At 36.5% G+C, this 15011-nt stretch overlaps 2 protein-coding genes across 2 annotated transcripts; one reads left to right on the top strand and one right to left on the bottom strand.

The window, feature by feature from the left end:
• Window positions 1–117: 117 nt before the first annotated feature.
• Window positions 118–4177, top strand: CkaCkLH20_00749 (MFS sugar transporter; the record flags this gene model as incomplete). Its single annotated transcript, XM_038883469.1, has 11 exons — window positions 118–207; window positions 270–302; window positions 354–444; window positions 501–542; window positions 597–682; window positions 812–849; window positions 926–1063; window positions 1128–1547; window positions 2654–3054; window positions 3112–3863; window positions 3935–4177. 11 exons carry the CDS (start codon window positions 118–120, stop codon window positions 4175–4177), a joined length of 2334 nt encoding a protein of 777 aa, XP_038751064.1.
• Window positions 4178–7013: 2836 nt separating this feature from the next.
• On the bottom strand, window positions 7014–8946 carry CkaCkLH20_00748 (uncharacterized protein; the record flags this gene model as incomplete). Its single annotated transcript, XM_038883468.1, has 3 exons — window positions 7014–7275; window positions 7335–8566; window positions 8620–8946. 3 exons carry the CDS (start codon window positions 8944–8946, stop codon window positions 7014–7016), a joined length of 1821 nt encoding a protein of 606 aa, XP_038751063.1.
• Between the last annotated feature and the right edge of the window lie 6065 nt (window positions 8947–15011).

Below are 15011 nucleotides of genomic sequence, written 5' to 3'. Positions count from 1 at the left end.
CAGCCAAGGAGAGGGGTAACAAAAGTTGTCGCATTTCAAAAACAACAAGAACCCACTGTTCTCAATCTTTCTGACCGTCAATCCTTTACGGTTCACGGACTTCAAACTTCAGTCATCATGTGCCGTGGTGATGATGAGTTAGCGGCTGCCCCAGCCAATCAACCACCTGCCCAGGCCAATAATCCAGTCGAACTCATTCCCGAAGACGTGAGTTGAATAAACCGGAATTTAAGAACTGAAGAACTCACTCTGACGCATACACAATAAAGTTGACAGACGACAATGTTTCTGAGCTCGGAGCGGTACGGACCTGAAGTTCCTTGCGTCCCATTGTTGTTGACCAGTGACTTCAGAGTATCGCCTCTTCGAGTACCAGCGTGTCCAGTTCGATCTTCGATTTTCGCGTCGAAAATGGGAGAACGTATCATCGGTACAAGGACGGCAGTGAGTTGAGAGGGCCATTCATTTCAAAAGCTGAGTTTGAGTTCCTGACTTTGTAGAATACAACATGCCAAACGATGAGAGGGAGAACGATCGACTAGGTAACAACGTCCCTTCATTCAATTCAAGCTGAGGCTGATCCACTAAAAACGTAGACTTGCAACACAACTTGTTTCTGCTCACCTTCAACAACAAATTGGGTCTAGCGCCACCAAATGATGCTGACTCCAAAGTCAAACGCGTTCTTGATATCGGTACTGGAAGTGGCATATGGGCTGTCGAATTTGGAGAGGAACATCATGACGCTGAGGTCGCCACTTCTGAGACTGCTGTGGGAATTCCAATACTAGAATCCTAACTCACTTACTAGGTCCTCGGCACTGACCTCTCCCCGTCAATGCCGCAGTTGTAAGTAACGATTCTATTGCAATAACTTGTACTCTGATTCATCTAATGTGGAAGTTTCTAACGATATTATTTAAAGCGTGCCGCCTAACGTGAAGTTCGAGATTGACGATTTGGAAGAGGAATGGACGTACTCACAGCCTTTCGACTACATACATAGTCGGACGATGAATTCCTCAGTCAGCGACTGGAAGGCCTACTTCAAAAAAGGATACGAGTGAGTCATCTAAACAATTTTGATGCACATAGAGGATATGTCGGATTGTTGACTCTGGCTTTAGCCACTTGACACCTGGAGGGTACTTCGAGCTTCAAGAGGCAGATCTCTTCGCCTACTCAGATGATGACACTTTGAAGGCTGATTCCGCGCTCTCTAAGTGCACGGATCTAATGTATGAAGCTTCAGTCAAGCTCGGACGGCCTTTCCAAAAGATCCCTCCATTAGTGGCTATTATGGAGGAGGTTGGATTTGTCGACGTGCGAATGAGTGTGTTTAAGTGGCCGTCAAACTCCTGGCCCAAGGATCGGATGTACAAGGAATTGGGGATTTGGGCCAACGAGAACTTCTGCAATGGCCTCGAAGGGTTCACCATGGCTTTATTTACGAGAGCTCATGAGTGGACGAGAGAAGAAGTCCTTGTCTTTTTGACCAGTGTGCGAAAGGACCTGAATGACAAGTCGATCCATGCATATTGGCCCATGTAAGTTGGCAACTGGAAGGGTTTCTTGACATCAACTCACACTTTCTAGTTACTGCGTGTATGGCAGGAAGCCTACGGAGGAGGAAGTTGCCCAGAAAGAAGGCCGGATTTGAGAAACATTATCCAGCTCTACCATCAAAGTTTCCAGCTAGCAACGTATTACCAGATTCAAAACAGGAACAATATGGCATTAGTAGTAATGCATCCGGGATAGAATACGTTGCCCTTGTTGCTTTTTGAGAAAACAGTTAACAGAGTGAACTTTAGGGGATCATTCCTCAGAGATGAAAACCATTATTGCATGTAAAATGCGACGAAACGCTGCTTTCTGAACGCTAGAAATTGGGCATGCCAATTCAGCTGAGACAAACAGAACAAGTCTCGACAGTTGACTAAGAAAACCGTAGTCATCAGGTTGCGAATTGGAGCAAAAAGCCCACTAATAAGCCTAGAGCCAACCACGCCCATACCACGTGGAATTCTGACTCGAGAACCGCGAAGTTCTAGACCCGGCTAAATTTCCCCCAACAACCCAAAACCACGAGCCACTCGCGATGATTGCTTGGAAACCAAGCCATGTGCCTCTCACTCTGCGTCTGCAATGCGGCTTATCTCTGAGACAGCCCGCCATTCACATGCGCCGTCCCGCACCCGGCGCCGTCTTCGGTCGCCAAAATTGCTGGATTGGGCAACTTTTACAACGCCAATGGACCCTATCCGCGCGGGATGTGGATCTCTCGGGGGGCCCAAAAGTCACGATAACGCAAAACTCTACAAGTGGGTTTCGATGAATCAGGCATTGCGAAGCGCTGTGGCGGGCGGCGTTGGGTTAAAACCCAATTTTCACCCACCGGTCTTGGTTTGACCGACTGATGAAAACCGTCCAAAAACTCCTGGGAAACTGGGAAAGAATTCTTCGTTTCATCAAGAAACCACGGTTGATCAGAAGCGTGGCTTGTTGTGACCATGAACTTTTTGTCGATTCCTCTCTACGTGAGAGCCAGCATCGTCTCATCATGCGTCGCTATGCTGTTCGGGTGTGTACAATCTGTATCTGCACTTTCACGTCTATTCAAGAGCCCCTCCTAACAAGGTTCCTGAGCTAGCCTCGACACGGGAAGCATCGGCCCCGTAACGACCATGCCGTCATTCCGTGAGACGTTCGGGGATTTCTCTCCCACGATGCATGGAGTTATCGTTTCTTCTGTTCTTATCCCGGGCGCGTTGTCGGCTCTGGTCTCCGGTGTCATGGCTGACCGTTTCGGCCATGTCCGTTTGTTCGCTCTTGGTGCTTTCATCTATGGCTGCGGCACCGGTATCGAGTGTGCCTCACCTATACTAGGAGTGTTCATTCTTGGACGGCTTATCAAGGGCATTGGTGAAGGCATGTTCTTGAGCAACGTCTACGTTCAAGTTTCTGAAATATCACCGGCCCGCATCCGTGGCATCATGACTGCCTTGCCACAATTTGCCATCGTCACGGGAATTGTCACGGGGTACTTTATGTGTATGTTTTGACGACCCTCTTCTTCTTTTCAAGGGCCACATACTGAATGCTGTCTAGGCTACGGCACCGCACGCTTTGGATTGTCGACTGTGGCATGGCGTCTGCCCCTTGCCATTGCGTCTTTCCTGGGCTTCCTCTTTTCTCTGACATACTGGGTTGTGCCTCCTTCCCCCCGATGGCTACTTGCCAAAGGAAGACCGGATGAAGCCCGTTTGATCGTTGAACGACTGGGCCTGGATGAGAAAGAAGGCGAAGAGATGCTGGAGCTTTCGTCCGATGGGGAACACGACCCCAATGCACCCGTTTTGGAGATTCTGAGGCAAGCATTCGCAGGTTTCCGAGAGGCATTCTCAGCTCCTTACAGGAGCAGAACTTTCTTCGCCTGCTTCCTGCTTGGAATGCAGCAGTGGAGTGGAATCGACGGAGTCTTATACTACGCTCCTATCATCTTCACACAAGCTGGTTTGGACGGCGAACAAGCAACTTTCCTGGCCTCAGGTGTCTCCGCCCTGGTCATCCTCGGCGCGACGATACCAGCAACATTCCTCGCGGACAAATGGGGACGAAAGACATCTACTATTCTAGGAGGGACGTTGATCACCGCCCTCATGGTTCTGATGGGATCTCTCTACGCAGCGGGGAAGGTGGCAGGCGAAGGAGCTGGCAAGTGGGTTGTCATCGTTTCGGTATACCTTTTCGCCATCGTGTACAGCGGCACATGGGCAATCGGCATTCGCACTTTCCTTGTGGAGAGTTTGCCGAGGAAGACAAGAAGCAGTGCTTCAAGTCTAGCTCAGGCCTCTAATTGGGTAAGCCTCCCTTAAACCTGCGGCGTCCAAAATTCGCCTGGATTGCCACGGTCTTGCTAACATCATCACAGTTCGCCAACTATGTTGTAGCACTGATTACCCCTGTGCTGATTTCGAAGTCTTCCTTCGGAGCATACTTTCTTTTCGCAGGCTGTTCTCTTTTTACGACCATCGTGGCCGGTTTCATCATGGTCGAGACACGAGGTCACAGTTTGGAGGCCATCGAAACCAGATACGAAGAGAAGAACACAAAGGCCGCAAGTAACGGGAAAAAGGATGGACTCGTGGTCACGAGAGTCAGAAGTGTGGTCTAAGCGTAAACGACTCACAAGCATCAAAGTCACTAGAAACGTGCGCCGAGATCAATGGTAGCACGTGTAACGGAACATGGGAACAGAATCCAAGGATCGGGCAAAATGGCAGGTAATGGGATATCTACGAAAAATGAGGGTATAGAATGGGTTATGATGGCTTATATTCGGGATCGGGATTATGGGAAGGATGGAGAACACATAAATAGAGACGAAACTTGAGTAGACCTGCCTCAATAACAACGTCAACGACAACTATAAACATGAAAGATGATAGTCTAGAAAGGTCCTGAGACCATACACTACACTTTTCTCGTCTCTGAGACCACCAAGTTAAGCACTCTCCAACTGTCGTTTTTCACCCTCTCATGAAATTCATTGCGTTCAACTTATCTACAAGTTGGTTCATGTTCACATTTGGCTACCCACTACTAGTACTGGATGGCATGAAGTACTGTCGGTAGCGACGACGAAAGTCGTCTTTCATCTACGGCACCATCCTGGGCAAGATCATTCTCACTACCGACATTGTGGAGAGAGCCCAGATAAACTAGGTATGTGGAGGCTGTTTGAAGTGCAGTTCAGGCTCCGAACACGAATATGACTCCGAATATGAGAATGATTCGCGTCAGATGTAAGCAACAAACGAGAGCTGCGATACCTCTTGCACTGCTGCAACATTATATAGCCGTGTACTGTTTAGATAAAATCGAGCGACGTTAAGTTGTCAGCCACCCGCAGAAAGCACGATATGTTATCAGAATTCCGAGGGCCGAGGCTAGATAAAGTGAAACTTCTCCAGATGTCGTTCATAGAAAGTAAAAGACAGTATTCCATGTTTATTTCAAAGTGAGAACCTCCATACTTCTGAGCCTGTGCGAGCGAATGCGGGCCAATCGCGAACATTTTTAACCGGGTGTGGCGTATGGTTCATCTGAACGATACCCATTAAGCTTCCAGACCACGAGGTAGTTGGCATCCACGCAGCACGCGCCCGAGGTGTGAAGAAGAACTCTAACTCAAGTCGAAAACCCAGATGTACTTGCGCCATTAGGAAGAACTTCCGAACGGAAGGCGACTCGGAATACCATCGCTACTCCAAGACACTGATGCTCAGCCTAGGTATGAATCGTCAAGCTCTTGATTTGCTAGTATATACAATATTAAGAGTCTCTCAAGCTTTCGGCTTACTTGCTTCGAAAAGCAACATAGTACCGCAAACCTCCCATGTGACCGTTCCAAAAGCCTCCCTCAAAGGCCCGACAAAACCTTCGACATCATCCTCGGCATTCCCAAAAACACCGAAAAGATTGTGCCAAAACATGATGACTCTCCCCATAATGTTGTGCTTTACTCCCTTCCCAAGAATCGTTGCGCCAAACAACTTCCCATCCGGAGCCAGGAGACTCCCCAGCCGGACCAAGGCTTCAGCTTTTCGCACTTGAGGCCCCGGGACGCAGTGAAGCAGTAACATAACAGAGATAGCATCGAACCCGCCGCCGTCGAGGTCTTTGCTTGACAGGCCCTTAGCCGAGGGGTCCAAAAAGTCCGCGACGGACGTCTTGCAGGTGATCGTCGGGTGAGCCTCGAGGGTGCGCGACGAAGCTGCTTTCAGAGCAGATGGATTTAGGTCGACGAGAGTCACCTCAGCTCCCTTCGGGATTGGGCCATGTTTTAGAAAGTATCCCGTTCCGACTCCGATATCAAGCAACCGGCATGGTTCACGGCGTGATTTTGAATCGTCGTCCTGTTGTGACTTTCGAGACCTTGAGATGGAGCGGGCGGCGGCGCTGATCGTGTTGTCGTTGAAGAATTTTCGCAACTTTTTCGTCGGAATTTGCCAGGCGCATGGGCAATAGCAGCCTAGAACGACGGGATCGTAGATGTAACGAAGTAAGATTGGGAAGTAGATGGCCGCTCCCGCGGACGTGTCTTGCATAGTCATATGAACTTCGCAGTATGATGCAGCTGGATACTTGGAAGAGAGATGATGGTGATGTCAAATTTTCATGCTTGAAAAAATATATCTAAAAGATGGATGCCAGTCAGCCAATAAGGAGATAGGGAGGCTTGATTTATGTTAGCCGGCGAGGAAACCTATCCTGAGGACTCGAAACACCTGTCATACTCTATTCAGGCGGGTGGTATTCCCTCAGCTTTGACGAACACGGAGAATTTGACTGGATACACACTACTCTACAGTTATTATTCCTGGTCGAATACTTACGCAGTAATAAAGGATAATAAGCGCAGTACTATCTAATGGCAGCAAGGATAGGCATAGAGGTGGCAGGAAGTAGTCACAGAGAGAAGATAACCGTGGAGGACTGTAGACAGAGTGCCCGTTCAGGGATGACCGTTGCAACGGCCGAAATACCGCCTTCCACCCAGATTCAAGACCCTGTCAAGCCTCCGGTCTGCGTTGGCTCGACACCGGCGGCATCCGCGACAACTCTCGTAACACGCCGCCGGACCCCTCCGCGATGGCAATAAGGTTTGCCACGAGTTCATTGAGTTTACCGGGTTCTTCAGCGATTAGTTGTTAGATGACGACGATTAGACTTTACATATTAAACATGGGATGATTTGAGTCAGGGCGAAACCAATCCTTCCGCGAACGCGTCTACTTAACAGTGGCCAAAATCAGGACGTTCTGTAGCGTGGTCCGTGTGCGAGTGCGGCCGGCAACGAGATGGGATCCCGCTGAGCTGTATCTGGGTGGCCGGGTCGCACTGATGATCAGAGAAGCACAACGTGGTCGCGATATTGACGGGAAAACACAGTGAATCTCTTATTAATGTCTACAATGCACCCTTTTGAATGCAATCGAGGCCTATGCTCACTTCCGTCTTGCTTTGAAAGTTTTCAGGGGGTTGACTTTCCTCGTTCCCACCTTGCGCCCAAACTTCTTCTTATTTCTCACTTTGCCACCGACCTTTCTGAACGGCACCATGCCGACGGTGTTGGATGTGAGCGAGTCCTTTCCTTCCTTCGGCAGCAGATATTCGGGTATATGCTTGAGATGGGGTTGTTGTCTCGCTGTCCTCAGCTCTCCGTCGTGACGCAGATGCTGCAGTTCTGTAGGGTTCTCCTCGAAGTATCTGCGATACAGTTAGTCTCGTTTGGTACACATCCTGAGCAATTTATTTGAGAATCGTACCTCTTGAGCTTCTCACTCTTCAGAAGCTCCTGCTTCAGTTCTCTCATACGCGCCTCTCTCACAGCTACCTTCGTAACCGCTCTCAGAGCATCGTCAAGACGATACCTGAACGCATCCAAGTGCTCCTTCTTGAAGTTGTATGGCTTAATCTCCTTGCCTTGCTTCGCCTGCTTCCTCTTGATCTTCGCCAGAACCTTCTCGTCGTTCTCTGCAGTCTCGATGCTCGTCGGCAAATGCTTGCGGTACAACTCTTTGGGGACGTAAAAGGAGAGAGCCATGCCTGTCCTGCCCGCACGTGCTGTCCGGCCAATTCGGTGTGTGTATGATGATGCGGATGTGGGGAGGTCGAAGTTGACAACCGCCGCAACGTTCTTGAAGTCGATACCACGGGATACACCAAACTCCGCGTCCCGCTTTGAGGACTTCTTCTTCTTCTTCTTGGTTTCCTTTTCCTTCTGTTTCTCGCCCTCTCCGTCCACCTCTTCCTCGTCTTTTTCGTCGGCACCCATTGCGCTCTTCTCGTCCGACGCAATGATGATGTCGTACACGCCGCGGTTGAACTCCTCCAAAACGTGGGCTCTCGAGGTAACGGGAAGTTCCGAGTTCAGAATACAGCTTCGAACCTGGAATTGCTCGAGAAACAGCTTGAGGCGGTAGGATCTGTCAACGTCGTTGACGAAAATCAAACACTTGCCCTTGACCAATTTGAGCTTGAAGATGATGAACGCCAACAGGAACTTCTCGTCTTCCCCACAGCTGACGACAAATTGCGACAAACTGTCACCCTCCGTCTCCTCATCATCCAAGTCGAGAACGGTCGGTTTCCGGGAGAAGATTCCTTGCAGAGACGTCACGTCGGTTGACAGAGTCGCACTCATCATCAAGAGCTGAACGCCCTTGGGGAGCTTCCTAGCGATGTTCTCCAAGTCCTCGTTGTAACCGTATGACAGAATGAGGTCCGCTTCGTCGAGAACAAGGCAAGACAGCTTCTCGAGCGACAAGGCGTCGTTGAGGATGTTCCGCCATGCTGTCGCAGGTGTAGAGATGACCACGTCGGGAAAGTTGGAGAGCAGCGATCGTTGGACGGCGTCGGAAATCTTGTCGACCAGCTTGACGGCGTGGATATCCTTCGCGCAGTAGGCCGAGAACTGTTCAATCGCTTTCAGTACTTGGTCGGCGAGCTCGCGTGTCGGTACAAGAATGAGGGCGGTCGTGGCCGGGGAAGAATCGGTCTAGGCTTAGATATTAGCAACCTTCGTCAGAGATCACCAACAGGATTGCATACCGTCTTGCGCTTGAGGATGCTGGACAGCACGGGCAGCACGTAGGCGGCGGTCTTTCCAGAACCACAAGGAGCCTTTGCTACAACATCCTTGCCGTCCAGTGCCAGGGGAATGGCTTTCTGCTGCACAGGTGTCGGGTCCTTGAAGCTTTCAGCAGCGACGGCTTGCACCAGTCGAGTGTCGAGGCCGAGATCAGCGAACGTTAGATTGGTGGCGGCGGCGGCAGCGGCAGCGGCAGGGGGCTCATCTGCGGCGGCGGATGGCTTCTGGGTCTTGGCGCGCTTCTCGCCGTTATCGCCCTTGGCTTCTTCGTCGTGCTTTCTCTTCATGGTATTCGCGTTTGGGAGGTAGTTATTGCGACGGGTTGGAGGTTGAAATTTCCGAGCAGAACATCGCAAGCGGGTGCAGTCCAAAGAAAAAAAATCCGGGTCAGTTATTATCTTATCAGTGTGCACGGACAGTTGTGGATACCCCATGCTTAAATAAGTGTCGAGCAATAGTTACAGCCAGCAATACGGTATATTAAATATTAATTAATATATAACTAGCTAAAAGGGGCTAAGTTAGCCTAAGCACTAGAAAAAAGGAGGGTATATATACCTAATATAAATAAGCTATATTTAGATAGGAATCTATAAGTAGATTTATTAAGTTAGTACTTATATTAGTTAAGTAGTATAGGGTTTAATATACCCCCTTAGATCTTATAATATTAATATTATAAGTTCTAAATATATAAAATAGACCTTAATAGCTATATAAAATAAAGTAATAACTCCTTATTATAATAAATAATATTATATAAATAATAATATACCTTTATAGCTCTAATTACTATTAAAACTCTTATTAAAGTCCTCTTATATTTAGAGATCCTAAAGTATATAGTATAATAATTTAACTAACTATATTAGCTATATATAGTTAAATATAAAAGCTTAATAAGCTTCTCTTTAATATTTTAGGTTTAAATCTTATTATTAATATTAAGGTTTAAATAAAAACTATAACTTATAAAATATATATAACTTATATATTATAGAGTTAATAAGTTTTCTTATTACTCTATTAGACTTTAAGTTTAAATATCTCTATTAATAATCTATATTACTATTTTTAAAGCTAGATATAATATTAAAAGTATTTTAATAAGTTTCTCTTTTATTATTTTATTTTATTTATTTTATTATTTTATTATAATAAAGTTAATAATATCAATATTAAATAGTAATTAAAAAGAATAATAATATAAATCAGTTAATAACTTAATTTATAAAATAAATTAAGATACTTAAATTTAAAATAATAGTTTATTAAATAACTTAAAAAGAAAGTAACTCTTATAAATAGACTTTTAATTATTAAAAAAAGTAAATTAAAATAATTTAAATAATATATTTACTAACTATAAAAGTAATAGAGTTATTAAGATATTTAATAATAAAGTTAAATAGAAAGAGTTAGCTAATTTAATAGCTAAACTTTTTAATAAAGTTAATATTATTTAGTAAGGCTAATATTATATTATTAGTTATTAGAGACTTAATATTAGTTATACTTAATTATATAATAAATTAACTTTATTTTTATATTAGTATTACTTTTATAAAACTATTTATTACTATTTTATTTATTTTAACTTATTTATATATAATATAACGTCTTTTAATCTCTTATTATAGCTATAAGTTATTAATATTAATATAGTATAACTTATTTATTATATAGGGTCTTTTAGTAGTTAGAAAGTATAATATTTAAGTATTATTATAATATATTATAAACTTATTATTAAGGTATAGTTATAGTTAATTAATAAGTTATATAACTATAATATACTCTTTTAATACCTATAAAAGGGCTATAAGTTTAGCTTTAATACTTAAAGTTATAATAATCTATTATTTTAATAACTTTTAACTAATAGGTTCCCTAAATAATATTATTATATAGCCTTAAGTACTCTTATAAGTAATATTATTATTAATAAATAAAGCGTTAGAGATATAGAAGAATATACTCTTATTATTAATATTAAACTTAATTACTAAGTATTAAGTTTATTAGAAATATATAAGATATTAATTAGCTACTTTATAGTAGTCCTTTAAGGGATTTAAAAGAAACTCTAATAACTATAATAAAGTTCTTATAATATCTAAATATATAATAATAATAATATAGTTAATTAAGCTAACTTTATATTAATATAACTTAATTTCTTTTAGTATTATAATTATATTATTAGGTATAAAGTTATTAATATTTATAGGTATTACTATCTCTTTATTATTATCTCTCTTAATTTTAAACTTATTATAGATCTTTTTAATATACTTATTAAGGTAAAGCTAGATCTTTTATTAATAATAGTTATAAATAATTTAAATACCTAAGAATATATTAAGTTTACTTATCTTTATTATTTTATATACTTCTTTTAGTTATTCTATTAATAATATATTATACTTTATTATAATCTCTCTTTTAAAAGAGAACTATAATATTATTAATAAATATAAATATTAATATATTATAGCTTATAAATATATAATTATCTTTATTAAGTAGCTTTATATTAAATAGTTAAAAGGTTATATTTATATTTTTTTATTAAAGATATAGTAATCTTTAGAGTCTATATAACGCTTTATATAATATAAAATATTTATTTAGTTAATTAAAACCTAAAGAAAAGTAGATATAAACTAATTTATTAAGCATTATATTTATAAATATATTTATAATATTAAGTTAAATTAATTTAAAGCTAAATTAAATAGCTATTACTATAATACTTTAAGATAAAGTTAATATAAATATTAATATATAAGTCTTTAATTTATTAAGTAGCTATAAGTCTCCTCTTATATAAATATATACTTTAAACTTCTTTAGATATTTATACTTATTAAACTTATATATAAATACCTATTTAAGTAGTAAGATATAATACCCTCTTTTAATATTATTAATTTAAGTTATTTTAAATATTTCTTTACTCTATATAGTTTTCTATTTAATATTTATTACTATTAGCTATTTATTTTAAAAGTAATATTATTTAGCTTTTAAATAGTTATTTAGTATTAATAGTAAATCTCTATAATAGATCCTAATAAGACTCTTAATAAATAGGTCTATTAAGCACTTATCTTTTATTATATCTATTAATAATAGAAAATAGAATAATCTATAAGACTACTCTTTAGCTTAATATCTTATAGAGGATCTTATAGTATTAATAGGTTAATAATTAATCTAACTAATAGAAACTTCTTAATTATATAGTTAGTTATTATAGTTACTTTTTAGCTTACTCTTTATTCTTATTAAAAGAGTTAATAAATATATATATATATTTATAATTATATTTATATCTTTTAGGGGTATAAAAGTATTTATTACTATTATAATTATTTTTAATTTTAAACTATTATAATCCTCTTTAGTCTTTATATCTAATTTAGCTTTATTAACCTCTATAAGTATTATAGCTATTATCTCTATTTTTTTAAGTAAAGTTAGCTCTATTAATACTAAATAGTAACGTAGAGTTAATAGTAACTTAACTAACTTTTATAGTAATAATAAGATAGCTATTATTTAATAGGGTAAATTAGTAGGCTAAAATAACTCTTTTATAAAGATATTAATAGCTTTATTATTATTATTATTATTATTATCTCTATCTCTAAAGTATTTAATAGGATTTATAGGGCTAATTAATATAATAGGTATAGTAATAAGTATTAGCTAGAGTCTTATCTTAACTAATAAAACGTCTACCTATAGAGGGACTTATTAACTTAAATATAGAGAGCTACTTATATTAGCTAAAAATAGAGCGCTAGACTACTATAGGTATTTTAGCTTCTTATTAATTATTTAAAAAGAAATAAATTATATTAATAGTAATAATAATACTATATTTATATCTCTTATTACCCCCTTAATTAGAATAATAATATTAATTAACGCTTTATAAAATAGAGTAGGACTTAGTAACTATTATTTTAAGTTAATATTAAAGTCCTATTATCTTTTAAGCTATTATTATTAAACTAACTAAATAGATTTTATATAAAGTAGCTTATTATTATTTTAAATAAATAAATTAAATAGTAATTTCTTATTAATCAGGTCTAAATATAATATTTTAAGCTATTTAAATTAAATCTAAAGTTCTTTTTAATATAATATATTTATATCTTTAGTATTAAGATTATATATAATATTCTTATTAAATATAATATCTTAAATATAAAGAACTTTACTTAATAATAATATTTAGATATAATATATATTTATATTATTATATCTATAGAGATATTTAATATATATATATAGAAGTATCTTATTTATATATTATTTATCTCTCTTATATATTATTATTAATAAATATACTTAATATCTATATCTTTTAAGGTAAGTAACTTATAGCTTTTTAGTATAATAATAAGTTATATTTAGCTATTTATTTAACTACTTATTAATTAAGTCTTTTAAAGTCTTTTAGTTATAATACTAATAGTTAAGCTAATTAGCTATATAAATTACTACTCTTATAAGCTTTAAAGCTAGGGATCTAAAGAATCTTAACTAATATCTTAAAGCTCTTATAATTATAAAGATATATCCCCTATACCTTTTAATAGAGTTCTAAATACCTATATAATTAGCTAAGCGCTTAATAAGTTTACTTTTTATTACTATTTATATCTTAAATATATTATATAATATAGAGTTTTAATTAAAGTATAAAATAAATATAGGTATTTTATATTATTATTTAAAAAAGGTTATAATATTCTATATTACTTTAAGGCTCTCTTTATATATATAAAGGGGTTATCTTTATATAAATCTAGATTATTAATTATATAAAAGTAATAGAACCTTCTCTCTATTATATAGATTACTTATTATAAAGAAGTTAATAGTTATATAACTATTTAGCGCTATTAGCTAATAATTAAGAGTTTTTCTTAATATTTATTAAATTATCTTATTAATAATATATATTTTATATTTATCTTTTATAATCCCTTTAAGTTTAATACCTATTATTATCTTTATAAGTTATTTAAGGCTTTATATACTTAAATAATTAAGTCTCTTATATTAAAGCTAAACCTCTACTTTATTTATATATAATAATAATAAAGACTTAAATCCTATATATAACTAACTAGTTTTATTCTTTAATATATTAAAATAGACTATTTATAATAGAGATTTAATATTATTATAGTCTATATCTATATTAAATTTATAATATTTAAGAATATATTAACTATAAATTAAAAGTATTATATATACTACTTTATCCTATTTATTTAGAAGTCTAAAGACTCTCTAGAAGAATAATAAACCCTTCTTTTTAAGTTAGCTAGATAATAATAATATTATAAAATAAAATAAATAATATTAAACTTTATAAATATATAAATAATATATCTCTTTACTTTTCTAGTTTAGCTATATTTTTATTAATTTAATAATAATAGCTATAGTTTCTCTACTATTAATAAGAATAACTTTAATATAAATATAGTTTAGATCTTTTATATAGTTTATATTATTATATATATAAAAGTCTATACTATAATTTATAATTATATTATTATAAAGGGTATTATTATTAATATAACTTAAAATAGTAATATAAAAAAAGAATTAAAATAAATTAACTCTATATTAATATATAAAATAATATAAAAGGATATCTACTTATTCTTTTAATTCTTTAATTAAGAGTATAAATAAGAGGGCTTTCTATTTTTACTATAGTCTCTCTAATTATATAAGTTTATATTAAACTTTTTATCCTTTTATATATTACTTATATTAATATTTATATTATTAAGTTTCCTCTTAAAGTAGCTATAAAATAGTATTAATAACTATTTATATTTAATATTAATCTTTCTCTTATTATTAATATTATTTAGATTATATACCTTAAGTTAAATTAATAGTTTTATATAAATATAATTTATAATAAAGTAAAACTTATTATTATAAATTAAATACTTTAGAGTTTTATTACTATCTCTCTATACTTTCTTATTATTATAGGGCGCTAATATAGTTATTATATTTTTATTACCCCCTTACTAAATAATATAATTAATACTCTTAAATATAATAGAGAGAAGCTTTAATACTATTAGCTAGTTTAAATAAAATATATAAACTTATTATTAAAACTTATTAGCCTCTTTTATACTTATAGACTTTCTTTTAGTAGTTAATATATTTAATTTAATCTTTTAGTTAGCCTCTAAAAATAATATTAAAATACTATTAAAGTATTTAAGTAAAATACCCTTAATAGTATATAGAAAGTCTAATACTTAAGTAAGTAGATCTATAAGTATTAATACTTTAA

Source organism: Colletotrichum karsti, assembly GCF_011947395.1.
Source record: "Colletotrichum karsti strain CkLH20 chromosome Unknown Scaffold2, whole genome shotgun sequence".
NCBI lineage: Eukaryota > Fungi > Ascomycota > Sordariomycetes > Glomerellales > Glomerellaceae > Colletotrichum > Colletotrichum karsti.
Note: the sequence above shows the minus strand (reverse complement) of the source record. Positions and strands in the feature narration are given on the sequence as shown.